Below are 27,652 nucleotides of genomic sequence, written 5' to 3'. Positions count from 1 at the left end.
ATAAAGACCTCCAGTTATACCCACTGACAAGATGGACTTTATGCTTCTGATCAAGTGTAGAATACTGATATACCAGTGGTCTCAGTAAAGTGTAAAAAGAAGTCTTTTCACAGAGGATGGCACATATGTTTCTCTAAATAATTTCCACCCTCTCCAGCTCTCCCTTACACAGGAACAGCTGCTCATGAACTCTGTCACAGGACCAGAGCAGCAGGAGACTGAATGGGAACCAAGTGGTGCAGTTTGTACTGCTACACCAAACCTTGCAATCTATTCCATTGAGAAAGGGAATTAGGCATGGAATGTGTGAGAATGAATTCCACATGAGAAACTGAAAAATTAAGGCATGGTTTCCCAGTATGAACAGTTTAGTTATTCTTTCTCAATTAGCAACAGAAAATGCTGTCGACTTTTAATACCTAATGTAGACAAAGGTGCTCTTATTTAACTATTGACGTGAAGGACAGCTCTGTAAATGCTGCATAACAGGAATGGTATCTGCCTGGAAAGCGCACTCTCAGCTGGATGCAGGAATTGAAAATTCTTTTTGGCTGTAATTCCTCTTTGTTTCTAACTATGAAATATGCTGTTGCACTTAAAACCCAAAAAGACCCTAACGACGTGTCATATAGAGAGAGAACATCTAAAATTATAAGAGCAGTAGACATCAGAAATCTTAGCAATTCAGAAACTTAAAAATTCCAAAAATATGTAGCATATATTTTAAGTGGTAAAACACAAAACATAACTTAGAAAAAAAAATCACAAAATTAAGTGAAAACCAAAACATCTGCTTTTTTATTTCACCAGGTAACAGATTTTTTTGTTAACATATAACAGAGCAAGTTCTGAAGAGGAGTGGAAATAATCAAAGCCACTTGATTCTTTCTTACAGAAGAAAAGAATGTATTAACTGGGAGTATGCCATAAGAAATTGGTTAATTGTACTTTATTAAGTGACTCTAACCAGATTTTACACACTAGCCAATTAACCAGACAATGATTTAATGTCTTTACTCAGCTGTAAACAGAGATTAACAAAATTGCAATAAACACAGAAAGGTCCTTCTCTAAATTAGCTTCACATGCCATTATAGCAAGCAGCTTTTGAGCAAACTCCAGTTTTATAGATTGGTATATTATTTGCAATTACTGCTAATTGCTATGAGCAATGACTGCAATATCTCTGGAACACATCAGTTACTGACACTACTCGAATGTGGCAACTTCATGGCTAACAAATGTACATGTTACTGACATATCATTACTTGCAAGTGACTGACAGAAATGTTCTACCTTTATAATTGGAAACACAATAGGCACTTTATCTCACATAAGGGTAGGTCTGTATTTTTGGGCATAATAGGCCAGTTTACGTGTGCAAAGGTATCTAAAGGAGCAGTTAACCCTCAAAAAGTTCCAACTGGATCAGGGGATTATTCATGTAATCAAGTACAATACAAGCACTCATTATCAGGCACTGATGCAGCTGGAATAGCTGAAAGCCTGTGACCAAGGGATCACATGGGATGCATGATGACCTACTTGTGAGGGAAAGTTCTCCTTTACACACCACACCATCTGGAATAAGGCAAGACAATAAACATCTCACTTCCAGCGACAAACACATTTGAACTCCCATGCTGTAGTACATACATGACATGCAGATACCCGACACATACTGGCTTTGAAAGAAGAATATGTTTTTTCTATGCTGACTTCGGGAAATAAAACATCAGAGAAGAGAGACACTTTCAGTCTCCAGGAATGATGATGCAATCCCTGCTGGTGCCACGTCTAGTGTAGTAGATAAATGTACAGCCTCACACACTGTAGGTGGGGGATGTACTGCGCTGCGGAGACAAGAGCTGGAAAGAGAAAAAGTTTCAGTTACAAAAAAAAGTCTTACACATGATTCAAGACTCACACATGGACCTGACAGGAAACTTGTATCACTCATACGGATTAGATATATGACAGTGCTTCTGAAGTTTTTTGGAGACGCACAGTGCTAGTACAAATCTTGATCACTACAGCCAGTGTGAGATGGATAGGAAGCATTCCCCTAGGTTACCAGATGATGATTAACTTTGGCACCAACAACACTGATGCCCAATGTATATCTTAAGAATTATGGTGTTCTGGCACTGTCCTTAGGCATGTGAATGGGCATCACATACAAAAGAAAGCAAAGAACTAAGAGAAATGGAGCAAGGTGTATGAATGATGAGCTGTCAGCAATCATGCTAGCAGGAATTCACACCCTGAGGCACTATGGAAACATTATTTCTGAGACAGCAGACATGCGGCAAGCTGGTGAGCACTTGAATACAGTGGCTCTTTGTGACAGAAGCTTACAGGGACCCCAAGAAATAATCCAAGACCATTCAGCTGACACCATGGCAAGATCAGCCATAGCTATGTCATTACTGACAAGTTTGTTTAACCTCTTGCAGACCACCCAGAAACAGCATTCACAGCAATTTGTTCTGATGCCTCCACTTCCTACAGTTCAGAAACACATGGGTATAACTGCCCATGGTTGGTACACGTACCACTGGCACTACCAACAGGAGGAAGTTGATCTTTATATAGTGGTATACACATATCATGCTTCTTGGCAGTATCTTCTCTGCCAAGCTAAGCAACCTACCACTAGAATGCCCTGTTTGCAGTTAGATTAAATAGATCCCAGCACTCTCTCATCAAATTCCACTCTTTTTTCCTCCTTCTAGACCACATCTGTCTCAGAGTAGTGTCTAAAACAGGACCATGGTTTTACAACTGGATAGGGCAGAAGACTGATTTCACATGGGTTTTATCAAATCACATTCTTACTCAGATACGCATTAAACTGACAGTCAATTATAACTACAAGCATATTTGTTATCTAAAATATTACAGATACTTCCTTCATTTTGAAGGGTCTTATCACAACTGATATCTGGGGTTTCCCTTCTCTGCCTACTGCTGGAATGGGGCAGTTTTAATTTCTGTAAAGAATTTTGTCTGATATTCCTTAGAACAGGAGAATGGATTCAAGAATTTCTCTGTAAATGGGATCAAGGGCCTAAAAGATACTTGTTGACTTATTAAGTCTTTGTCCCCTACAATACACCGCTGTCAAATATACTCAATGCAATCAGCTCCTTAAGGATTTAATCTTCCCTCACTCCTTTCAAAAGAAGGTTGAAGTAGAAGTTCAGGGTCTATCTTCTCTGGACTCTCTCACAAGTCGCTCATACTCATACATGATTCTTCTAGTACTGCTTCATATCTCAAATCACTCTCCTATCACTATGAACCTAATTGATTCAATATAGTTTTGAAAAGTACTAATATCCCTCGCCACATGTTTGCCAGAGAAACTGAAATAATTGAGAAGCCTTTCACACCAGGACAGTCCAGGGAACCCCTTCCTACTGCTAAGCCTTCTATCAGGAGTCAGCTACTTTAGAAATCAACAGTAAAAGCCCCTTCTTCCTCAAATACCAAAACTGACTCTGATAATATTTTCAAAATCCCCAAAAACAACCAAGACTGCAAGCTCAAGTTTACTACTGCATGCTACTGCCAAGGGAAGACTAAGATCTGTTTAATTAATTACTTAAAGAAAAAAGGGAGACCATGGAACGTTTAATTCAGAATTTTGATTGCAAAAACTGATTTGAAATTTAGACAACCACAAACAATCCAAATAAACCAACTTTCTTCAGCCCTATATATGACTAGTTCCTTCTGTTTCAGAATGCCAAACAAGCAGCTTAATCAATCAACACAGCCCCCGAGCTGGAGGCTCCTGGCCTTTCAAGGGAAATATATCAGAAGACTATTCTTGTAGATATGCTTATTGAAATAATGACAAAGACATAGTTTTTAGGGAAGAGGTTTTGCATGTATGTAGGCATTTACAATTACATAACTTGCGTATTTATTTTACCTTTGAAAGGAAGAGAGTTATGAAGTTACTGACCATGCTTGAAGGATCATGAAACATAAATTAATAACTCTCTTAAAAAATTTAAATATGTTTTTATCACGGCCTTTAAGTAAAGTTCAGCCATTACTGAAAAACAATTCTTTTCAGGCCTTTTGAATAAATTTGGGAAGACAAAAAAAGAGCTCTGTATATAAGCAAAGTACAACAACATTTAGGCAGCATATAAACTCCATGTATTTAATTCCCATTAAATCAGAACACTTCTGCACTAAAGTCCTGGTTCTATTCACCGTCTTAAATCCTTCCTTTACTAAGATAAGCCCTACACATTTCAGATGCTTTACCAGTAATTGCAAAGATACAGAGGACATCAATTCAAGCAATGGACAGCATTACTGACCACTGAAAGCACCCTTGATTACAGTTTCTAACCACCCAAGATGCCAAAACCAAGCGTGATGGCAAGAAAAACTATCTGAAAAGAAAAACATGTGAAGGAGGACTGCAAAACTAGAGGCAGCAACACCACATACCGTGCCACAGAGAATGACAGGAACAATATGAGGCAGACAGCAGCCACTGACGCTAATCCAACAGCAGTCATATACTGCAGAGAGGGTGATAAATCTGAAAGAAAGAATCAAACAATTCAAACAAACCAACGAAACAGTGCAGCTTCAGGCTCCTCATAGCTGAAGTACAGTAACAAAATCCAGATGCTATACTTATGGCTCAGTTAATGAGAGTAATGGAGCCGACTATCTAGTAGTTACCATCCAGTTGGGGAAAAAAGATTCATTAGAGTATTTCAAAATTATTATTATTCTCCTTTTTGGTAAAAGATACACCTGTCCTTATAACACTGTAACACCAGTTTCCATCTGTAAATTACACATCTCTAGAGAAGATGTCAGCCCTCCATAAAAATTACAGAATTGTCTTCCTTCCATATTGTAGAGTGTATACCTTGAAAAACCCTAAAACTTCATTTTACTTATTTGTGGCAGAAGAAAGTGAGCTTTTGATACAATTTTCTACCATTTTTTAATGACAATGATCTATTACACAGTGTCTAGCTAGATGGCACCTGAAACAGACTTAGTTTAGAGATTTGCCTTCCACACCAGTTGAGTTAGGAAATATTTCTCAAAGGATTCAGCAAGCCAAAAATACTCTCAGCCTCTCCAGCTGCAGAAGTACATTAGGGCAAAGGACACTTTAACTACATGTCTGTTTGATTTAAAGGCAAATAGATTTACAACAAAAAGCCAAAGGCTTCACCTGTCCTACTCTCCTACTCTTCCTATGTCCATTCTCTTAGCCTCAAACCTAAAATTCACCTCTTTGTAAGACAGCCTTTGATGATGTACTACATGTTGATAAAAGACAAATTCAGAAAAGGACAGTTTTCTGTCTTTCCAGAGTCACTCTATAACTATTGCCTAAACAGTCCTAGCAATGGAACTGTCAAACCTAAGGAATCCTTGATCTTAGCAATCTTCACAACAAAGAGTCACCTACATTCTATTCTAAGTGTGGTAGTAAATGAACTAGGTCTTAAGAGTAATTTAAAAAGTGTCACTAAGTAAAACCTAGAAAGAAACAGAGTTGTCACTAGAAGATCAGTTACAGCGATAACCAGATAAGGAGGAGGTGCACCTCAAGCACTCCATGCACCACATGATTTAACATCATTCCAAAGTACTGTCTCACTTTCCAGCGTTAGTGCCTTTCCTAACTCGAATTTGGGAGACTTTCAACTCAAAAGCAGATATTAAGGCTCACAGGAGACTCCAGTGGTGCTGCTTTCTTTGTCAGGGGAGGCAAAGGTTTGCTTTTTGCTGAAACATGAGGTCAGTGAAGAGTAGTTTCAACTGTGGTGGAAAGGAGGGAAACAGGATCTCTACTGGATTCCAAACTTCTCTGACGTAAACTCATCAACTTGAAACATTTTCAAGTCAAAAAGTAAATCAAAATAAAACTCCACTGAGAAATTTACCAGATTTTAAAGTTATGCTGCTTATATACTTAAGAAACAGTACTTACCAGTATACAAAATAGCCATATTTTTCATTTTTGCACAGTATCTTCTGTTTTTTTTAAGATTCTAAAAAGACGTAATTCTCGACAGACCATATGAACATTCTAAAATAAAAAATATGGCCTCTGAAAGCTAAAACATATTGCGGGGATATTGTGTTGCTGGTTTTTGTTGCTGCTGGGTTTTTTGTATTTTTGGAGGTTTTTTGTTTGCTTGTTTTTGTTTGAGGCTTTTTGTGGGTTTTGTGGAGTTTTTTTAATATTTAGTTATTGTTGTTGTTCTTTGACTGATTTTTTAAATCTTAAGCCAATATAGAACTATTTTAAAATAGGCTTCCAAAAATGCCACATTTTCTGTTCTTCAAATTCTTTTTTGCACAAAAATTGCTGTAAAGATTTGGATGTGATGCACAGAAATAGCAACATTGAAAACCAGGGAAAACCAGGAGAGTCCATTTTAGAATGGATTGCTGAATCCATTGGAATGGAATAGTGAAGAGCAAGGAAAATTTTCTGTCTCTAATCTTTTCAATCCTTGAAGTCAACAGATCATGAATACCAAAAGAAGAAACAGCCACAGCAATTATTAGTTCATGCTGCCAGGCAAAGTCATGACAACTTAGACTTTTTATTGATGGAAAAATTTACTTACTTTTAATTTGCGCCCAAACAGCACAGGACTGTGTTCTTACCTAAAAAAGAAAACATAAAAATCACTGTTTCTCATGAGAAAAATTAATTGTTACTAACACCCTCTGAAAGATCAGCCATTGACAAAAATTACTGTTGGGAATGGAGTTGGTAGCAGCCTCTATATTGTCTTAAAATACTATAAACTACAAAAACAAGGTTAGACATAGAGCTTCAATGAAAGGCTGGTGCTAGTTTTTGGTTCATTATTCTTCCTTTCTTTTTACAACCTTCTATCCATGGAAGGATCTTTGACATTGCTTTGATAAGAATTCAGAATTTATGAAATGCTAAGATAAAGCAGAATATGCTGTGTTAACTCTCTCCCATGCAGAACATGTTAAAACCGAGTATCTGATGGCATGTTTTACAAATACTAGATGTAGCCATTTTCTTCAGTTATGACAACAGGCTTGGCAATTTTTAATAACTTTATAGAATATTTACAGTTAAAGAAATATTTATCATGGGTCTGCTTTTGCAGACTTGCTAAGCAAGTTTAATTTTTTTTTTTACAGTAATCTTTGGTCTCTGTAGAGCATTTTCCCCCAGCTCTTCAAAGTCATAAATACACAAAAAGTTCTATTCTAGGTTCTATTCTCTATTGTGTAATTACTGTGAAGTGTATTTTTGTAGAGCTTCCTGCTAAATGACTTTCAAAGACTTTCATGTAATCATACACAATACATGCATTTATCATATTGTAGTAAAATGTGTATTATGTTGCTCTGAATAACAGTACATTTGAGAAAGAAGGCTATGTTTTGAAGCATTTGGATAAAAGGATGAAGGCACATTTGTGTGATTAATCTCACTTATGTGCGTCTGCATGCTGAATTGTGGAATCTCAATGATTCTTAAACCCATTATCTATAAGGAATTTTCTGGTTAATTAAAAAGACAAAAGACTGACAAGGAAAATCTTAGAAGAGGGAAGATAAAGAAAATAGGGTGGGTTTAGAAATTCAATCAAACACCAGATTCTGGGGCACTGGTGTGAGTGCCATCATTTTGAAATAGCTTTCTTCATTACACTCTCTATTGTGCAGAAAATGAGACATCTCGTGCCTATGAGGGAAGTTACAGAGGTCCCATGAATCTCGGAGAAACTAAAAATAAATGGAAAGTAAAAACCTCACAGCAGACACTCTTTTCAAGACCTCCAAATCTGAAAAATGGAAAAATGAACATGATAATACGTTAGGGATATTCAGTAATAATGTTAATAAAAATCAAAACCAAGACATGATTTTGCAGCATGATGATACAAATTGTACCATTTTTAGCATGAAAGGAGACAGAAGGGACCCTTAAGAATGCCAGAATATAAAAGGGAATAATGAGAACATTAGTTAGGAGCCTCTGACATCTATTTCTAATCTGTCTGTATTCAAATGGAAATGTGCTAACAAGAAATGCTGATTTCACAGGTATTAAGAATTGAGGGACGAGCAATTTTTTTTTTTAAAAATGAGCTCTTGAATCCAAATGCAGTTACTTAAGTAATCACATTTTTACAAAGTCTCAAAACCAAATAACCTAAAATTCATAATTACAATTTATTTTTAGCCCTCCAATACCAGCAATTTCACAAAATAAAAGGGCATGACAACTGAAGATAAACCAATACTTTTGAACCAGCGGTCCAAGTTCCATTTTAAAGAAGCAGAGCTGCAAACCAAAGCAGTTTGGTATTTGCAATCCCAATAATGATTCATAACTGTTCCATGTAACTGTGTATTTCATCAACCAACAAAAGCCATACAGGAAGGTGTACATTAAGAAGTTGAGGCATTTTAAATGGCAGAAAGCAAGAGTGATCTCGACAAGTAACAGTAATATTAATCTATCAAATCAGCAGCCTGGAAAATATGTCTGCAAATGTCAGCAGCAAAAGATCAGGAAATAATCCATAAGAAAGAGAAAGAATAATGTAAGTTAGAGGCAGCTTAATAAACAGCTGGCAAAGATGTACAATAATCTACTTCATTCTGTAGAATGAAGCAAAAATCTCCACAAAAGTAAAAGAAGTTAAAATACCCTGGTACTAGAAAACACGGAGGGTAAAGAGCTAGGGAAATCAATGCATAAAACCCAAGGATAAACAAACTAAGCTCAAAGATGTATTTAGTAGCACTTAAAGAGGGCAAATTTGTATATGTTTGACTGATTAACAATCCTGCTCCACAGAGTACATTTTTCTATGAAATACAGTTCATTGTCCAAATTCCAGGACATTTTGGATGTCAATGTTAATAACTTATCATTATTTATGAAATGAAATGCCTTCTATTGTCATTTTTCTAGTTTTCCTCTCTAACAATTAATTAAATTTTTAAGACAAACAACAGACTTGTATCAGGATCAGGACCACTTCATCTCTGCTACAAAAATCTCTCTGACTGACCATTGTTAAATAGTACTGCACAGATTGGTAGATACCAGAATCCTCTTGTTACATGCACTTCTTTTATTTCACTCACTTTGAACTGAGGCAATTACAGGTAAAAGGTAAATCCTTTTAATCTAGAAATACATTTTGATAGTAATACACTACTAGGAAAACAGTACTTCAGAATATGCATAAATGAGGACGTTATTCACTATTTCTTAACAGAAGCTGTTTTAACTTACTGAGATTTGTATGTAGGCTCACAAAATTGTAGACAATTATTTATGAGCGACTCATGGATCAGTCTTTTTATGCCTCTTTGCTTTGTGCCGTATACACAAAGTCCTAAAAACTCTATTTTGACGTCAAGGTGAGGCATTGTTTAGGTGTTTCTTTATTAGAGGTTCCTTAGTTCAGTTTTTGTATTTGACATTCAGGAACTGTATTGCACACAAAGAGTTATGCCCTGTCCCATACAAGAAAAAGTTTCTACTGGTGAGATTATATTATAAAAAAATTTAAAGCTGTTGACTCCTGAGACAGACACAACGGGAAAACTAGATGATATGTACATTTTAGAAACTTTTTGTTTCTAGTTAAAATACATATTTAGTTTTAAATTATAAAAAATTAATGATAATAATATACTTTTTTAAATAAGGCTTTCTTAGTGGAGCTGGAGCTGACACTCACTGCCTTTTGGAAGGCAACAATATGTGATAAAATATTTTTTTCCATGTCATTTGGAGAATTGGGATATTTTGTTATAAAATATTTAATTAAAAATTAAAATGGGTGAACTCATCATTCCTAAGGAGTGATTTTCAAATTCTCATACTAATCTCTTTTAGAAAATTTTGGCCCAATACAGACACCTTCAATGACTGTGAGCAAGGTTAGCCATTCATTTTTAATTATTTTCCATTGTTTGACTTTTGGCATTCAAAGTTGCTTCAACATTACAATAACATATGTAATGTTAAGGAATTAAGAGAGATATTTAAAGAGCTTCAGGTTTAATCTAATTCTGTCAACTAGGAGATTCTTGAAGCATCGTAAAAAAATTAATACCCAGCTAACATTTTCATCTTTTCTCCCAGCAGCGTTTCATTCAAGAGGTGTAAAGAAGAGATTTTAAAACATCCATTACCTTATTCCACTCACTTATTATTTTCAAAAAAACACAATACTCTTCTCCCAGCTTTAAAGGAGCATTATAAAACTTTCCATAATACTGTCTGTCTCCAAGAGCAATTGACATATTATCAGCAACGTCCTTCGCCTGAAATTCAGCTGCCACGTATCCTTTAATGCCAGTGGTGTTATTAAAGAAAGTTGTAGCAGCAAAGGAGTCACAAATAAAAGTGCTTTGCAAATCCAGGGGAAGCACTATCACTTGATAAAGACTAGAGTGAAACAAAAAAAAAAGAGTAAATATTAGCCCTCATTTCAATGAAATAAGCATCAGATATTCCTAAATCCATACTGGTTTTTTCTGTTTGTAGACTCTTAACTGTTTTTTATCAACAACATCCAATATGAACACTTCTCATACTAAAACATTTCTCCATGTGTGTGTTCCACTTCATTTTTAACCAAAATCACTGCATGCACAGCTTAGAGCTGGGTCTTCTCATCACATGCAAGTTCATGTTTATGTTCAGAAGAACATAAAACTGAGATACTTCAGACTATCTCTTCCTCCTCCTCAGACTGAAGTTCACCCATGAAACAATACACCATTTTCTCTAAAAATTACTTGTAAGTTTACAGAAACAAGACATTTTCTATTGAAAGGAGGAGAGAAGAAGTACCATTAAAAAAAAAATCAAATCTGTCCTCATACCTCTCAGAACAATATTTAGTCTATCGTATTCAACTATGAGAAGGCTATTCATTAAGGTTGTTACACCAGCTATTCCATGAGATGTTACTAGCTTTCAAATATTTTCTACTTCGGTGTAATATTGAGTTACCCTTTCCTTCGTCATCAACAGCAGTTAGTAAGGAGTAAATCCTTTTACTCTAGAAATACACTTTGATAGTAATACACTACTAGGAAAACAGTACTTCAGAATATGCATAAATGAGGACGTTATTCACTATTTCCTATGGTGCTGGGGGGAAAAATGTACTGTCTGCCTGACTTAATTGGAAAAGAAAAATCACATCAGTAGAGGTGTGCTTGGATCCATCAATAAAGATCTACCGTAACCTCACTGTGGATAAAGGGAAAAGAAAAACAAAATCAAACCACAAAGCCAGTGGTGAAAATTTGCAATTATCCAAACTAGGATTTTGTTCAAGAAAACAGTGAAAAGCCTGAAGCTAAATACTACTCTGCTAAGAGGGGAGAAACTGGGAGGTACAGCTTAAGTTCTTTTCCATTGCTAAAAAAAATTATCTTGACACCCAAAACATTTGTAATCTGTATGTAACATGAATCTGCAGAATGTTCTTTGAAACGGGTGAAGAGCATAAAGACAAACCTGACTGGCCCGTTTTGATCTTCTGCTTTCCGGAGTCTGAGCAAAGGTGCAGAACCTTCAATTGCAACAAATTCTACTTCTGGGAAAGGGGGATCTGAAAAGTAAACAAACACCAGTAGTTCAAAAAGGTTTTAGAAATATTTCAGCCATCAGTTCCTAGCTACTTTTCAGTTCGTTTTTCAATTGCTAGCTACTTTTTCCACCAAAAGATGCTGAATTTGGCCTTGAACCCCAAACAGCTAAAGCCTGCATGCAATATAAACTGAAAACACAGAGCAAATACAATCAGGATGGTCTGGCAGCCCCTGTACTTCTGCTAGCTGGGAAAAAGAGAGGTGCCCAAAAATGGTGATTGACTACAGAGATGAGCCATGAAAGCTTTGTTGGAGGAAGCAGTATTATTTACTAGACTAATTGAAATGTCTGGATGTCCTGGGTTGAAGTATATTCTATCACCATCTTCATGAACTGTTGAAACCAGGTGAGGCAGTGTTCCCTGCCTCCCCCACTCTGGCTTATCTTCTGTTATTGGGCCCATCAGCACCTTGCCACATGACTCACAGATAACCCCCTCCTGGACTGTCTCCTGTTAATGGGCCCATCAGGCCTTATCACATGACTCACCATCCCATTGTGAGATGCTCCGCCCAGAGGGAGGAACCAAGCATTCCAGCCTGAATATAAACTGAGACCCTGAACACCAGAGCAGCGCTTACCTACTGGACTCCCAGAGGACAAGAGTTACTGCTGGATCATCAGACCCATTATTTCTACAGAATCACTGCTTCAACAGAACCACTCTGCTTGGACTGCTACCACCACAGGGTGTCAGGTTATATTCTGTCTTTGTCAGTGTTCTTGTACTACTGCATTTATTTATTTCTTTTAATATTTTCCCTGTAAAATTATAATTCTGACTTATGATCTCCCACTTGTTTGATTTCAAACTAGTACACCGGAAGAAGAAAAATACAAAACTGCACAGAGCCCATTGCAAGAAATACAATGGTATGAATAAGGGAGAATTTAGTAGTGACAAAAGTACTTTCAAGGAGGCAACTTCTTTAGATACTACTCATAGTCAGGTACCAATATCTAGGCCCTTAAACTGCATTTCAATATGGATACAGAACTCTAATCTGTTTTAGTAGCAATTTGCATCAAGGCCAGTACTGAAGAAGTTCTTCCTCTAATTTCAATGGCAATGATTACAGCCACACACTGATATGGAAATTACCACTACCAGCCTGGAAGCAAAAATGAAAATAGCTTCAGTGTGCACAACCAAGGAGGCAGAGTGTAAAGCATAGACACCATCTAGCCCAGAAGTCTGAAAGAACTTGCACAGGTAAATACAGGTACAGCTAGGCTTTTTGAACACCAGTGTATCAGCCTGCTGATATAATATCTGAAGAGTAACAAATGCAGTGCTTATGTACAGAAAACCAAGGCTTCAGAACTGGAAAGAATAATCAATATCATGAAGAGAAACGAAAGAATGCAGATTTCCTGAAGTTAAATTACATCAGGCAAAACATTTCTGAGATGCATGGATTTTTCAAAGAGCTGAAATAGCTGCATGTTTCTTTTGAAGTATAGCAAATCATTAGTTTTGCAGCAGAAAATGAGGCTTGTTAGAAAAATTGTCAAGAGGGTAAGTAACTGCTAAAAAGGGAGCTAGAAATATACAGCATGTTGAAAGCAGAAGTACTGGGGTGCAGTAAGGTTATTAGAGGTTAGTACTACTAGCATTTTGTTAACAATCATGGTGCAAAATCCCAGTATGTACAGATGAATTTTGCAGCTCAACGTTAGAAATATAGAAACTTTACACAAGGAGAACTGAACCACCCTAACAGCTGTTGTTTTTCAAAAGTGGTGCTAAATCCACCAGTATGAAATACAAGGTGATACACCTGGGCTTCTAACAAGAATTTCTGCTAAATATTCTAATTTTCTTTGAGTAGTAGGTATGGCATATTAGTACATCTCAGAGTGAGTTCTAGGAACCAAAATGACAACAGAAAGAAAAAATCCAAAAGGCTGCTCTCAAAGGCATAAGAAACAGGGTTATGTAATACTAGAATAGTACCACCCAAGGTACATAAGGCCCATGTGTGACCATATCATGGTGCCTGGAGTTCCAGTCATCAGTTCAACAGAGCTATGTGGAACCAGTTCACAGGATACAAGGAAGTGATGGATAGAGAAATCCTCTTACGTGAGTGTCCTGGGTTGAAGTATATTCTATCACCATCTTCATGAACTGTTGAAACCAGGTGAGGCAGTGCTCCCTGCCTCCTCCACTCTGGCTTATCTTCTGTTAATGGGCCCATCAGCACCTTTGCCACACGACTCACAGATAACCCCCTCCTGGACTACCTCCTGTTAGTGGGCCCATTAGGCGTTATCACATGACTCACCATCCCATTGTGAGATGCTCTGCCCAGAGGGAGAAACCAAGCATTCCAGCCTGGATATAAGCTGAGACTCTGAGACCAGAGGGGTGCTTACCCACTGGATTCCCAGAGGACCCGAGCTACCAGACCTTTCTACAGGATCACTGCTTCAGGAAGACCACCTCATCTGGACTGCTTCCATCACTACGCTCAGGTTGTATTCTGACTCTGTCAGTGGTCTTTTGTATTATTGCATCTATTTTATTTTACTTTCTTTTTTTTTTTTTTTTTTTTTCCTATTAAATTGTATCTCTGACTTGGAGCCTCTCATTTGTTTTGCCTTCAAACTACTACACTAAATCTCAGGTTTGTAATGGATGAAGATGAAATCTGAAAGCTCATGCTATCTCTGCTTTAAACAGAGATGAAACTTGTGAGGGGATACAACTTCAGCATGGTGTGTCCAAAATAAAGCTAACAGGCCATACAAGCATCCTCAGCAAAAAAAATCTCTACCCCTTGACAAAAATCATCCTCAGGAGAACCTCCCGAGAGCTTACCTACCCAAATAAATTGCTTTCGTAGTTCCCTTTACCAGGTTATCTTCAAACCCAGGCTATGGGTGAACTACCAGTGAAGAAACCAGCTATGAATGTTTAGGATTGAAATGAGAGTAAGATTTACATAGTGATCTACAGCTTCTGCCCCAGGGAAAGCAGAAGGGCAGGCACTGATCTCTTCTCTCTGATAACCAATGACAGGATCTGAGGGAATGGTCTGGATTTGTGCCAAGGGAGGTTTAGGTTGGATATCAGGACAAGGTTTTTCACCCAGAGGGTGGTTGGGCACTGGAACAGGCTTCCCAGGAAAGTGGACACAGCACCGGTCTGACAGCTAAAGAAGGATTTGGACAATACTCTCAGGCACATGGTGTGACTCTTGGAGATGTCCTGTGCAGGGCCAGGAGTTGGACTTTGAGGATCCATGTGGGTCCCTTCTCAGCATATTCTATGATTCTCCGAAAGTCATTGATCTACAGTGACTTGCTTCCCTCTAGCAGAGATAGGGCAGAAACCCCTGAGAGTTCTCTGAGTTAATGAAACTGCATGGCTGCCTGCAAGAACAGGAAATGGTTTTTGCTCCTGGTCTTTTCAATACATCTGCAGCTGCAGATACCGTAAGAGGTACAGGCAGAATTTCTATCTGAACAAAATAAATGAAAAAATAATATTTGACAGCCAATCTTTAGGCCCTTTGCACATTGCAAACTTAAGCAAACATTAATTAAGAGACAGAAATTATCTCTTCATTTCAGTGGCTCCTTAGCACAGACATTATCAATAGGCCGTGTCAGGAAAAATTGTCTTTCAGGGTGGTTTTATCTGGTATACTTCTTCTATCTTCCCTTCCTTTGACTTTCAGGATCACCACAAGACTTTATTATTAATTTCTCTTAAGAATTTTTCAATTTCCAAGAAAAACCTAGGAATTACTTCTCTAATGCCAACCAGAATGTGCATTGCATGCAACAGTTTTGCATTGTTTTTACAGATATACAGCACAAGAGGAAACAGATGTGGATTTTGATGACAAGAAGATGCTGACTAAGGTTATAACAATTGATTTTTCTATTTGACAGGGAAATACAAATCATGAAAATAAGTAGCCATCCAGAACTGACAGCACTAGTAAGTGGGTAAAAAAGAGAAAAATCTGAAAAAACACGTAGTGCTGTTAAAGGATGGAGTCTTTTGCTATATTTAGTTTCTGGTTAAAAAATACTAGTTATTAAAAACATCAAGCACACAGAAGACAATCTACCTGTTTTAATTAAAAGAGCGAACAGTTTGTTGCAATGTGAAGGAGTAATAATAATAATAATAATAATAATAATAATAATAATAAAATTGAAGGAAGTAGTTTAATTTTTGCTTTGGTGATCAGCAAATAAGCTCTGAAGGAGTTATTCCATATGCAGTATTTACCCACTCTGACTTTTTTTAATAAAAGAAAAACTTTGCCAGAAATTAAACACTTGAAAATGCAGTTAAAAAAAGAAGTCGGCTGGGACATCATAACTATTACCAGATTTAAAGACCACATGTTAAAAACACTGACTTAACACCACACAAAACAGTTGGAAGGAAAAGGGGAATACTACAGAGAAGTAACAACTTGCTCTAGGTGATTTGTGTGAAGAAATCAAAACCCTCCAGTCTGTTCAGGTGCTGTTAGCATCTTGCTTTTCTTAAAGAACTAATTTTTTTAACTCTTCACCAGCAGAACAGACTAACATATCTGTGGCAACACCAGGAAAACAGAGAAGAGCATACTAAGAAACGAAAGTATATCCAGAGATTGTCTCACTCTAAGCACTCCCTTGTCACAGCAGCCTTATGTTAGTAAAACTTCAACATTTCATAAAAAGGCTAATTTTCTACAATAAGAATCCATCTACTGATTTTCTCTCTGAACCTGAAGGCAAGCTACAGGGAAGAAAATACATGCCAGGAAGTGCTTCCTGCCCAGCAACACTGAGAATCATCACACGCCTCAGTGCTTGGAGCTAAAGCCTGTTTGGTGTTACACTGTAAGGGCAATAACAAAGCTTTAAAAATAATAATGGAATTGAACAACAAAGTCCAAAATCACATTGCAACTCTTCACCAAACTTGACAGTTCAAAGAAGTCAAATCAAAGACTCCTCTTAAGGCCAGGTTTTAAATAAAACAACCCTTTAGTGAAATAAGACCATTTGCATGATCTTAATTTCCTGCGAACAAGGGATTTCTTTCATGTGATGCCTATATAACTTAGGCCAAAGTCACAAGGTGCTTGAGTTATAAGATATCAATTTAACCTGAATCATAACTTTCTGTTCTTATATAACCTGAATCATAGCCTTGGATACCTATATAACCTGAATCATAACTTTTTATACCTATATAACCCAACGTAACTTTCTATATAAAGTAATGACTAGTATATGGTTAACTAGCTACTCAATGCTGAATAGACATAAAAAAAAAGAAAAAACTCACCAGGTGGATAGCGTCAGAGATAGATAAGTATAGTACTAATAAGAAACTGGCAAATGTAAAGACAATTAGCCACAAAGTAAGGAATTTAGGCCGGTCAGGACCAGACCAACCAAGGAACACCACAACTGCACATGCTCCGAAGACAAAGTTGACAAGTTCAGCTGTGAAGAAGACCTTGGAAGCCTTCAAAGACCCCTGATGACCCCTGAACTGGAAGGTCAAGTGCAGTACAAAAGAACCATCTAATGACCATGAGATCTATGTAAATATATGTAAATATAAAAAAAAAATCATACTATGTAAATTAGACCCAGCACATATATGATGATGTTATAGTGATACAATAACATTAAGCAATACTTACTGTAAAAATATACCACAGCACTTGACAAAGGTGGGTGAGTTAGGTGGAGATATCCCTCTCAACTCCAGCACTACCACAAAAAAATATCTGCTTTATAGACACCAGACTATGGGGATTTACTTCCAGCCTTTTTCAGACATCACATGGTTATTTGAGGGCTTTATGTCCAAAAGGCTTTTGCTGAATTTTAAGACAAGGAAGTAAAAGCCACTGCTATAAAAGTAAAACTAAAATAAGGTAGAGATATTATTACAATAGAAAACATTGTTTACTGTTTGTATTACTGTTTGAAGAGTAATTAACTTTACTGTACATATTTAAAAATAATTGTTCTAGCACAGAGTGAGAAGAGATTTTTCAGTTAGAGGGGAACATTATGCAAAGAGAGGGAAGGAAGGAGAATAAATAAACCAAGATCACATCTACAGAAAATATCATTTAGATCTTTAAAGACTGGTCCTTTCTGGAAATCCCACTCATGTGATTCCCTTTGCTGACTGTGGCCTTTGTTCTCCTGCTGTGTGGCTGAATGTCACCCCACGCCGTTCCCCATCAGGAAGGTATGAATTCAGCACGGCGCACAGCCCGGATGGACCCCGTGCGCGGGGCCGTGTCCCCGGCCAGGCCCGGCTCTGCTGCAGCCGAGTGCTCGGCCTGCCGTGGGAGGCTGAGCTCCGCCGCACACACGGGCCTTTCCCTCCCTGGGGAGAGCACTGCCCAGGGCCCGCATGTCTTTGAAGAAAATCGGCCCTAGGCAAGGAAAGAGAGGTGAAAGCAGGGAGATGTGGCCTTGGCTGGGACCTCTCGGTCTCCTCCACGCCAGTGTCCTGCCAGCCTGCCCTCACGCCGCGGGTGCAATTCCCAGCCACACAACACGCAGGGAGCCAGCTCGTGCCTCATCGGCTGCTTTCTGTGCCAGAGCAGGGCCTGAAGGGGCCCCAGTTCCAGCTGCAGAGCACCTCTGGGCCCGGAACTCCACCTTGAAAATTAAATTCGCCAACATCTTGCTGCTTCCCATACAGATTGTTTCTAGGTGGCGTTATGGTCATCTGCTGCCATGTGTGTAGGTGAGCCAGGGTGATCCCTGTCTCCTGGCTCATCCCTACCTGAACATTTCTATGATTTGTCATCTGCTCCGGTTCTTCCTGCGGCACCTTTCCCTTGTTATCCCTTAGGAACAAATGAGGCGTGTTGAGTGCTCAGTCTGATGTTCTTCAGGTCTGGGGGAGGTGTTCAGGGTCTGGCAGCAGAATGGGAGCTCGGTGCTGCTGGCCCAGGGTGTTTGGGTTAGGGGCCTGCCTGGTCCTTCCACAAGAGGGGACCTGGTATGACAGCCTCCTAAACTCAGTGAAAGAGGTTTGGTCTGGGACCCTGTAAACAGCCACCACTGCTCTCACCCCATTTCCTAAGCTGATAACAGGACCTTGCCTGCCTAAGCAGAAGGGTGCAGCACTGTGCTGGACTCAGGGCGAGCACACAGGCTTACAGTGCCACCCTACATCCTCTGCCTGTGCTCTGCACTCTGCAGCTCTCCCTTCCTCTTGGCCAAGTATAGTCGTCCTTTGTCCAACTTGGAGCTGCTTAAATGGGATGCGTGGTACATGGGAGACTGGCATATGTTCATGTGCACCAAGATATGCTCATATGCACCAAGATGAAGGCACTTCACAGTCCCTGGCCACGGGAGAGGATGAAAATTTGGTCAGTGAAACCTCAGCAAGGTGCTTTTGGTGCTTTCAACTAGAAGGCCTGACAGAAGACCCCATGTTTTCTTTTGCTTTTGTTTCTCTTCTGTGAGCAATCCACCCAAAGCAAACAGGATGGAAATCAAAGTTTTATTCCTCTTGCAAAGCACTGGCTGTAAAGCATAGACTGCGTCACTGATAGCAGTTGCTTTGTAAACAGAATAAGAGAATGTTTACAAAGCAACTTATATGAATGTCCGTGGTTTCACAGCTATGGAGGAGTTCAGAAAAATGATAGAGAAGTGGTGTTCATATGGATTCATTATCATGCATTTAAATAGTCTCTGCACAAAAATACAAAGTGTATGCATATGTATGAAATTATTTACATGACTGGCAACTCATTCCCCCCCCTACATTAAAAAAGGAGTAATGATGCTAATGTTTTCATCACTTCTCTTTCTCCATTACATAAATCAGAAACTCCCTTCTTGGCCATTCTCGTGCTCTGATGCTGCACAATTTACTAGACAGCTTCTCTGGAGGTACATGATGTGCTCTCAGACTAAGAACTGTCAGATCACCTCACCTCCAACAGTCTTTCACTTCCTCACTGGAAAGTCGATTTTGGGTTTTCCCCTCTTAAAGAACTCCCTTTATGAGAATGACTGTAAATCTTTTCCATCCTACAACAGATCAGAACAATAGTCTATCTTTTATGTGTGTGTGTACATCCAAAGGCAGAACAAATTAGACATCACAATCTGATTTGTAATGTTGTACATTTTCCACACACCAAGACAAAGGAGCAGGGCTCTAAAAGATTATACTTAATATGTGATGGAATACATTCTTCTTATTCAAGTCAATTTCTAGACTTTCTGCTTGTGAGTCTACTTTGTCACTCACATGTCCATATGAAACAGAGGATGAGACACACATGAGTACGTGGCCTGAAGGTAAATCCTCAGCTAAATCAAAAAGAACAGCAGCTGAGAAACACAGGAAGTACTACAATTATCTGAGGTACACAGACTCAAGGTGAGGCCTACTCAAACCCCTTGGAAAGTACAAGTTCAAATACACAAGGAATTGCAGCATATGTAATAGAATGCCTTGAACAAACTCAAAATACAGCTGGATTCTAAGCAGAAAACCAATAGGAGGAAAAGTAATGAGAAATAATATCATACCTAATATGAATTATTTTACAAGAAGGAAATGTAATCAGTAATTACATTTAGGCACAAAAGATCTATTTCTAGTGTCCAGAAACACTTCTGTCTTAGTATGTCTCAGTGGTCATAGTGGTCTGCTCTAAACAAAAAAAAAGCCGACCATACTCGGTAAACATAGAGGCATTCATTAACTCCTCAAACACCAGAATTTTCATAAAGAATCTACCCAAAGCAAAGCTCAAAAACAGTTTTAAATATCAATAGAATTTTAATGTAACTGAACTGAAAAAATTGCTTTTATTCAGAGCATTAGCAATGAAAGTAAAATAGACCTAGCTCCTTATTTATTATTCTGTTTTTCAAACATTTGAAGAAATGGTTACAAAGTTCAACCACCTTAAATTCACATGTACAAACAGGTAGTGAAATTAAGAACAATGCCTCCCCTGAGCATGCCTTAATAAACGATATTTCAAAAGGAGAATGAACAGAGCCACGTGTAAGTAGTATAATCACAAGTATGACCACAAGACCTTCCTTTGCTTCTCTGGAAAGGGTGTCCTGGTTTAGTGCAAATTTGGGATAAAACCCCTGAATGGTGTCCCTCTGGGGAGCAAACCCAAATGGTCCCTCCCTCCAACCTGTCCGGGAAAGAGCCTCCTCAGAGAAAAGTGCAAAAACCTGTTTATTTAACAAACTGTGCACTTCTTCTTTCCCTGCTTCGCTCTCAGAACCAGTCTTAAAGGCACAGAACTCAACATATAGCACAAAGAGAACAGACGACTGGGGATACAAGCACCATAAAGTCACCCTAGGACAAAGGGACACAGGATTCCTTGCTTAAAAAACAATCTTGCTACAATCTTTTTACAGCTACAATATAATCACTGCCTAATAATTTTTGATAATTGACTCAATTTCCTATTTCCAGTAGACAAGTGGTGAGAGTTTCTTTAAAATATGTTAAGACAACATAAATGACTGTGCAAGATGCCTGTTACAATGATCCATGAAGCATTTGCTAGACTGTATTTGTCATCCACAAGATGACGGGCAAAACCAACTTTGGGCTCACCACCAAACTATTTTTTAGAGGATGCTACTTGCCAGGGAGAAAAACAGGCTTTTAGGTCCAAGTTTTTGGCTTTTTTTCTTTAGAAATAATAAGGATATAACATATTCTCATTCAGGATTAATATGGCCATAGATATAGATATTCAGGATATAGAAGTAACTTTCATAACATGCATTTTTAAATCTTGTTTGTTTTTTTTTTTTTAAATAGCCAAACTTATTGCTAGCATTTACATACTTATTGTATTCTCCAACAGTTGAAAAATTTACACAATCACTATCCTTGTCAGGAAATTAGGTCTGTAAGGCAGTGATCATCCAATTGTTTGGGACATGTCTCTTTACACTATTCAAAATTAAGAGTTAAGATTTTCCAAACTCTCAAAATGTGAAAAGTTTGTAAAAATCAAGGAGACACAACATCTGGATTTGTCCCCCACCTCTGTGGAAACAGACCAGCTGATCATGTACCTCTTAAAGGATGGCATATCAAACCTTAAACAACCCATGAGAACACAACCAGTAAAATACTTTTTTAAGTCTCAGTTTCCCTAGAACTTCTGTGCTTAAGACATATCTTGCATTTTTACAATACCATTTAGCTAGAAAACCACCAGAGCTAATAGAGCCACTTTTCAGAATCTATTTGGCAGATAAATTGAGATCATTCCATCCACCACAGAAAATGCATACATGATTACAAATTAACTGGACAAATGAAGATGAAAATTATATACCTACTCTTAAGTTATAGTTTTTATATAAATTAAGCGGCTTGCGTAGGTAATGCAATTCCAAGGCATAAGACACAGAAGTCAAAGCAGCGCTGCCAGAAGAATTATTTCAGCTGCATCCTTTTCATCCTCAATGAGATAACAACACAATTAATCTTATTTAAATTCCATTATTTGGCAAGTTTTGCAGCAAGATCATTATTGGCTTTTTAATTTTCTGCAATTTCTGCAATAACTTAAAAAATACATACTTTTATGTTTTTTTAAATGAAAGTCAAAAAATAAGTGTTTGCACATCAACTTTTAGATAAAGACTCCTAACATGACATAGCAACACCTACCTTTTATTGCTTATTGAATAAGATAACTATCAGGTATAAACAGGCTTGCGTTGTAAAATCTTCTTTCAAAATGGAAATGACCTGACTTTTATGCAAAGACCTTTCCTGAGGCTATGCATGTGCATTTGTTAAGCACTAACTCAGCAGAGAGGAAAATATGCCGGCTGCCAAGACACAAATACCATTTCACACAGCACCTGCTGCAAAGTGTTCTCTAGAGCTCTGCTGAGTAAGTGACCTGATGCAGTCCTGCAGAAGTGAGGAAATACCACAGGAAGAGTGAGTAAAGAGCTTTTCCTTTTCTCTGAGTATGGATGCAAAAATTACTTCTATCAACAAAACTCTAAGATATCTTACTAGCTTTTTTAACAAAAGCTAGTACTCATGAATTCAAGGGCACTACTTTTGAGTGACATTTAGGAAACTTGTGAAAAGGAATTACCAAATCATTACTGTAATTTTGTTTTAAAAAACGGAAACAAGCAGGTCGTATATCTTGAACAGCAACTTTAAGAAACAAGAGATGTTTTATCTTTCATGAAGCTTAAAACCGTCAGATTTACTATTCAAAATACAGTGATACTATGGATTTCAAAACACAAATCTCCACCTCTTCCTAAGCAGTCAGAAGAGAATTGATTCCATCTAGTGGCCGAACAGAGTTACAGATGTTCAGAGAGTTTTCTTATTTCTTAGCTATTATAATTTGTGTCCCTGACAGGAAGAGTGATACCATCATCAAACACCGCACTGCACTTCACCTAATACAGAGAGTCTGACAGTACAGGGATGGTGAAAACTGCTCTAAACAAAACCAGATCCATAAGATGTTTCTCAGCACGGCATTTTAGTGGCATATATCTTGCTAAATTGTGAAGCTGAGGCTCTACCTTCAGAAGCTTATTTGCTCAAATGTATTTTGTACTCTGACAAGTAGAGGCAAAAGTATCTGTATGAGGTACTTGCAGATTCCCATACTCTACTTTGGATTCTTGCAGACTTTAATAGTGTCTTTTTCTGTTGTCACAAACACCCATACAAAGTGCAGTTGAGCTGTTAACTCCACTGCAGAAAGAACTTTTTCTTAAAAAGTGACTTAGCCCCCAACAGGATGGGGAATTTAACTCAGCTGTCCTAGATACCAGTCTTGTGTCCAACCCACCAATTTATCTTTTCCCTGATGTCCCAAACTGACATATTAACACCCCACACCTCAATTTCTCTCCCCCTTCTGCCTCTGAACTTTACAATGGACAATTTTGAGCATGGAAAGAATACTTTGGCAACCCAACACTGAGATCAACAGATTCACTTGAGTCTATTACACTCACTAGGTGCTTTTTTAAATACATAAAATAAATGGCAAGACCTACCTGTAATTTGTGTTGTCATAGAAACAAGCAGTGAAAAATTCAAAGCTACCATGGAAATATTAATAGAGTAATTGGTGCCTGGTTGCAAATCTAAACAAACTTCAGGAGCTTGTTTGTGTGTGGAAAGTTCAAAGGTCATTTCATGAAAGAAGTTCTTCTGATACCAGCGCTGGCCTTGCACATGAAACTGTAACCAAACAATCACAGCATGAAAACTGAAATGTTATAATACATTACTTGCATTAAGCCATCTCATGCTCTTAATTAGAAGAAGCAGCAAAACAGCAAGCACTGCATACAATCTGTCAAAACTGTTGGCATTGATAGTTACTCAAATTCCAATGCTTCCAAAATTTGATCTATCTTGATAATATCTGATATTTTCTGGGTTCTTTCACGTCTACTCCTAGTCTGTCCTTTTTTTTGTTCATTTCCCCTAGACCACATTTCCTGCTAACATATGGGCTTCCAGTAACAGTTCACTTCCAGTAACAGTTTCACTTTCACTTTCATTTCACCCTCCTGGTGAATTATAAAAGTAAGCTCACATGAACACCTCTCCAGTTTCACCCTGAGGATTGAGACAAAATCAAGTTATTTTGACCCATGCCAAAGTGCCAACGACACTCTGGGATCTGTCTGGAGACACCTGTATTTCCAGGGAAATTTTCAGGCTCATGGGTTCTTTATTTTTAGTTTCAGTAGGATTTTGTGTTTTATTGTTGATGACTGAAATGATAATGAAGTCACCAACTTCAGGGCTCTCCTGATCAAATGATTTGTCTGTTAATGAAAACTAAAATGCTTGCTGAATATTAACTGTGCATTAATTTTTCTTTAAATAGATCCTATGCCTTCAGATAATCTCTCAGTGCCTCCTGGCACAGGGAAAATTGAGACAACAGTAGGTGATCAAGAGACCTGGCAGAAGTATTTCATGTAGAAAATCCCCGTTGGGGTAAGGGCAGACTGAAGGCATACCACAAGGCAAAGGGAACTGACTCAGTGGAACTGGAATAGAGTTGTGTGGGTTGTTTGCTTAAACATGGCAAACTTGAAAGTACAGATAAGGAGAGCAAATTAAGAGTTAAATATTGGAAAAAATAGGCAAGAAACAGGGGACTGGAAGAGAGCATGGTCTTTCTTTGGCTGCTATGCAAGACTATTCTTCGGGGTTTTATGAGACATTATTATAATGAGGAATACTGCTAGCAGTTGAGTGTTTGAAAAATTAGGTTTTTGATTGATAAAAGTTGCTTTCTATATTCAAAATATAGATTGTCACTTACTGAGTATCTGTCTTCCACATCAGTTCCCCTGACACTTCTCCTCCATTTCAAGCAGGTATCATTAAAAATTAATACATTATTGATAGCTTCCCTTACTGTAGAGACAATTAAAAAAGAGATCAACTTATTTTAAAAACTTTACCTCCGTCAGCTTAATTGAATATGAATAGCTGAGAATAAAAAAAAAGTTTTAAATTTTTAAAGTTTTAAATTTAATTCTCTTCTGAGACAGAGAGGTGGGTTATAATTTCTTTTTGAATGAACACACAAGATAAGTAAAGCATGATCATTTTCCAGAGAAATCAGCTTTTGGAAAAACCCAAGCATGCTATTCAGGAAATCCAATACATGATTAACTTGTCTGGGCCTAGAAGGTTATAATGACAGAAAGATCAGGGGTTCAGGCCTCCTGATGTAAATAAAATTATCACAGAACAATTTGTCATAGTTGATTCCCTTTAGTAAAAAGCATGCCAACAAATGCATTTTTGTGGATTCCAAAAGCAATTATTTCTCAAGGTCTGTCTCACCAGAATTAGTATGTTAGAAGGCAAGCCTAAAGTCTCCATGACTAAAATACTACAGAAATCCACTGTTAGAACATGATTTCTGTACAGTAACTGGTAACTGCCAGAACCCTGTTAATCGCTGGTAAACATAGGAGCATTGTCTGTAATGCTCATACCACTTAGATTAGTATCACATAGCCAAGCAACAGGGAATTCTCCTACAGGCAGAGAATCGTATTTCAAGGCAAAAAATGGAAACCAGTAGGCACTGTACCATGGACCAAAATTCTGTACTAATCCTGCCTCAAGAAGGCAAGTCCTGAAAAAGCAAATTTGCCAGATCTTTCTGAAGGGCACTTACTGCCACTGCTCTCCTTGCTCACAGAGTCAATGGCCAACTGAGCAGAAATAAAAACATCTTGCAGAAAAAGAGGACGCTGACAGTGGCTACATCTGATAGTCAGCATAAAGAATTATGAAGTCTAGGAAACAGCCCCTTTTCCTGTCTGTTAGACTCAAATCAGTGAACTCTGCAGCACAGTAAGTTCTTTTATAAGCACATAGAATACAAAATAGAACATACCCTTTGTTTGAATTGCTACTGTAACTGACACAGTGATGTTTGTAGAAGAAATGGTAGTTATATTCACCATGTAGTTTCTTCCAGAGTTCAGATCTAAGCACACCTTTGGATTATTTTCACTTGTACTGATGTTAAATATCAGATCTTCTGAGAATATCTTCTCATCCAGTCTTTGGCCCAGTATATGAAACTATTGAAACAAAGACAATAGCGCAATTTCTTATGGTTCTCCAAAATTCAGAATACTAACTTATTTAAGGGAACACAGGATTACATCTGGTTTAGAGTAACAGTTCAAGGAAAATATATGGGTTTTTGACTAGCTACGAAATGTCTTAATAAATTGGATCTTTATTTCTTCTGGCTGTTAAAATTATTAATATTTTTTCATAATATCCACAACAGAGAGAAGAAATCTACTATGGAATCTCACCCAATCTATTAGGAACCTAATCTATTGTGGACCCTACAAAGGTCTCCAACTCAAATAGTAAGGTGTAAGAAAATATTGTTTCTTGTTTACAGCACACAGATAGAAACTACATTGACTTGTTATTTTCTTTCCCTTTTGCTAGTTTTTCCCCCTTGCCCCACAGAAGCAGTAGCAGGATGGAATACCAAACAACAGTAAAAGAAAAGCTTGTCTAAGACTGTCCCAGTGTAATGAAAAAGAAATCTGTTGCTTGTATGACATGAAGAGACAAAGCTCACCTTCTCTGGCTATTCTGAAGTGTCTTTCAGATGGCTGAATTCAGGAAAAGTATGTGCACGCAGCACATTATACCAGAGATCCACAGCTTACAAGTTACCATTGGATACATAAAAACCGGCTTTGACCTGTTAGGGGAACTGTGAAGCTGTATTTTCCATCTCAGCAGAGCTCAATAAAAGTATACAAACTAAAAATTCTTTGGTATAACATAGGAAGAGAAAGATGGGTTGCTTTCCAAAATTATTACCCAACCTTGAAGTGTTTTCCACATTAATGTACTTACCCTGGACATCCTAAATAATCCCTTTTATTTTTTTCCTTACTTGGACATACTGAAAAAAGGGAAAAAAACCAAAACCAAACAACACACGCAAAAAAACCCTCTCTTGGGATGTTATTGGGAAAACACGGGAATTCTTATCATGTTGTTTTGGCTTTCAAAAACACTGACCAAACTATTTGTTTTGCTTCTGTGAATTTATGCCTTTATTTTTATTCTTATGCTCATGTTAAAAAAAATAGTTACAAAGGTTGTTTTCAGTTTCCAAGAAAAACAGTTCTAAAATGTTCAGATTTACATTAGTTGAACCTTTTGAGCAAGGCACATGACTTCAATATACCTTGGATTTCTAAAACATGTTATATCCAGTATCTGCAAGTGATACACAGTTCAGTTGAGATACTTGTCAAAGACAGGGACAGAGCCCCAGTTTTGCAGTGTTTTCTGTGGCAATGTGAGCTTGAGCTCTTCAATGGAACTTCACTAAAACATAAACTTAATCTGTAACCTCTTACAGATTCAAGCAGGCATTCAGGTGA

At 37.8% G+C, this 27,652-nt stretch overlaps 1 protein-coding gene across 3 annotated transcripts in view; it reads right to left on the bottom strand.

The window, feature by feature from the left end:
• Nucleotides 1-775: 775 nt before the first annotated feature.
• Nucleotides 776-27,652, bottom strand: part of SUSD1 (sushi domain containing 1) — a 44,766-nt gene continuing 17,889 nt past the window's right edge. For 2 of the 3 annotated variants that reach the window (XM_066181425.1, XM_066181426.1), the window contains exons 8-15: nt 26,122-26,311; nt 25,030-25,124; nt 23,741-23,927; nt 11,552-11,645; nt 10,213-10,468; nt 6,633-6,672; nt 4,474-4,567; nt 776-1,868 (exon numbers count right to left, since the gene is read on the bottom strand). In XM_066181425.1, the coding sequence (XP_066037522.1) occupies nt 1,736-1,868; nt 4,474-4,567; nt 6,633-6,672; nt 10,213-10,468; nt 11,552-11,645; nt 23,741-23,927; nt 25,030-25,124; nt 26,122-26,311 (1,089 nt within the window). In that variant the 3' untranslated portion in view covers nt 776-1,735. The remainder of the gene's footprint in view (nt 1,869-4,473; nt 4,568-6,632; nt 6,673-10,212; nt 10,469-11,551; nt 11,646-23,740; nt 23,928-25,029; nt 25,125-26,121; nt 26,312-27,652) is intronic. The other variant, XM_066181427.1, reaches the window with a different exon arrangement.

The sequence above is a fragment of the Chamaea fasciata genome, unplaced genomic scaffold (assembly GCF_029207755.1).
Source record: "Chamaea fasciata isolate MVZ Bird 193981 ecotype frontalis unplaced genomic scaffold, bChaFas1.0.hap1 SCAF_4, whole genome shotgun sequence".
NCBI classification, from domain to species: domain Eukaryota; kingdom Metazoa; phylum Chordata; class Aves; order Passeriformes; family Sylviidae; genus Chamaea; species Chamaea fasciata.
Note: the sequence above shows the minus strand (reverse complement) of the source record. Positions and strands in the feature narration are given on the sequence as shown.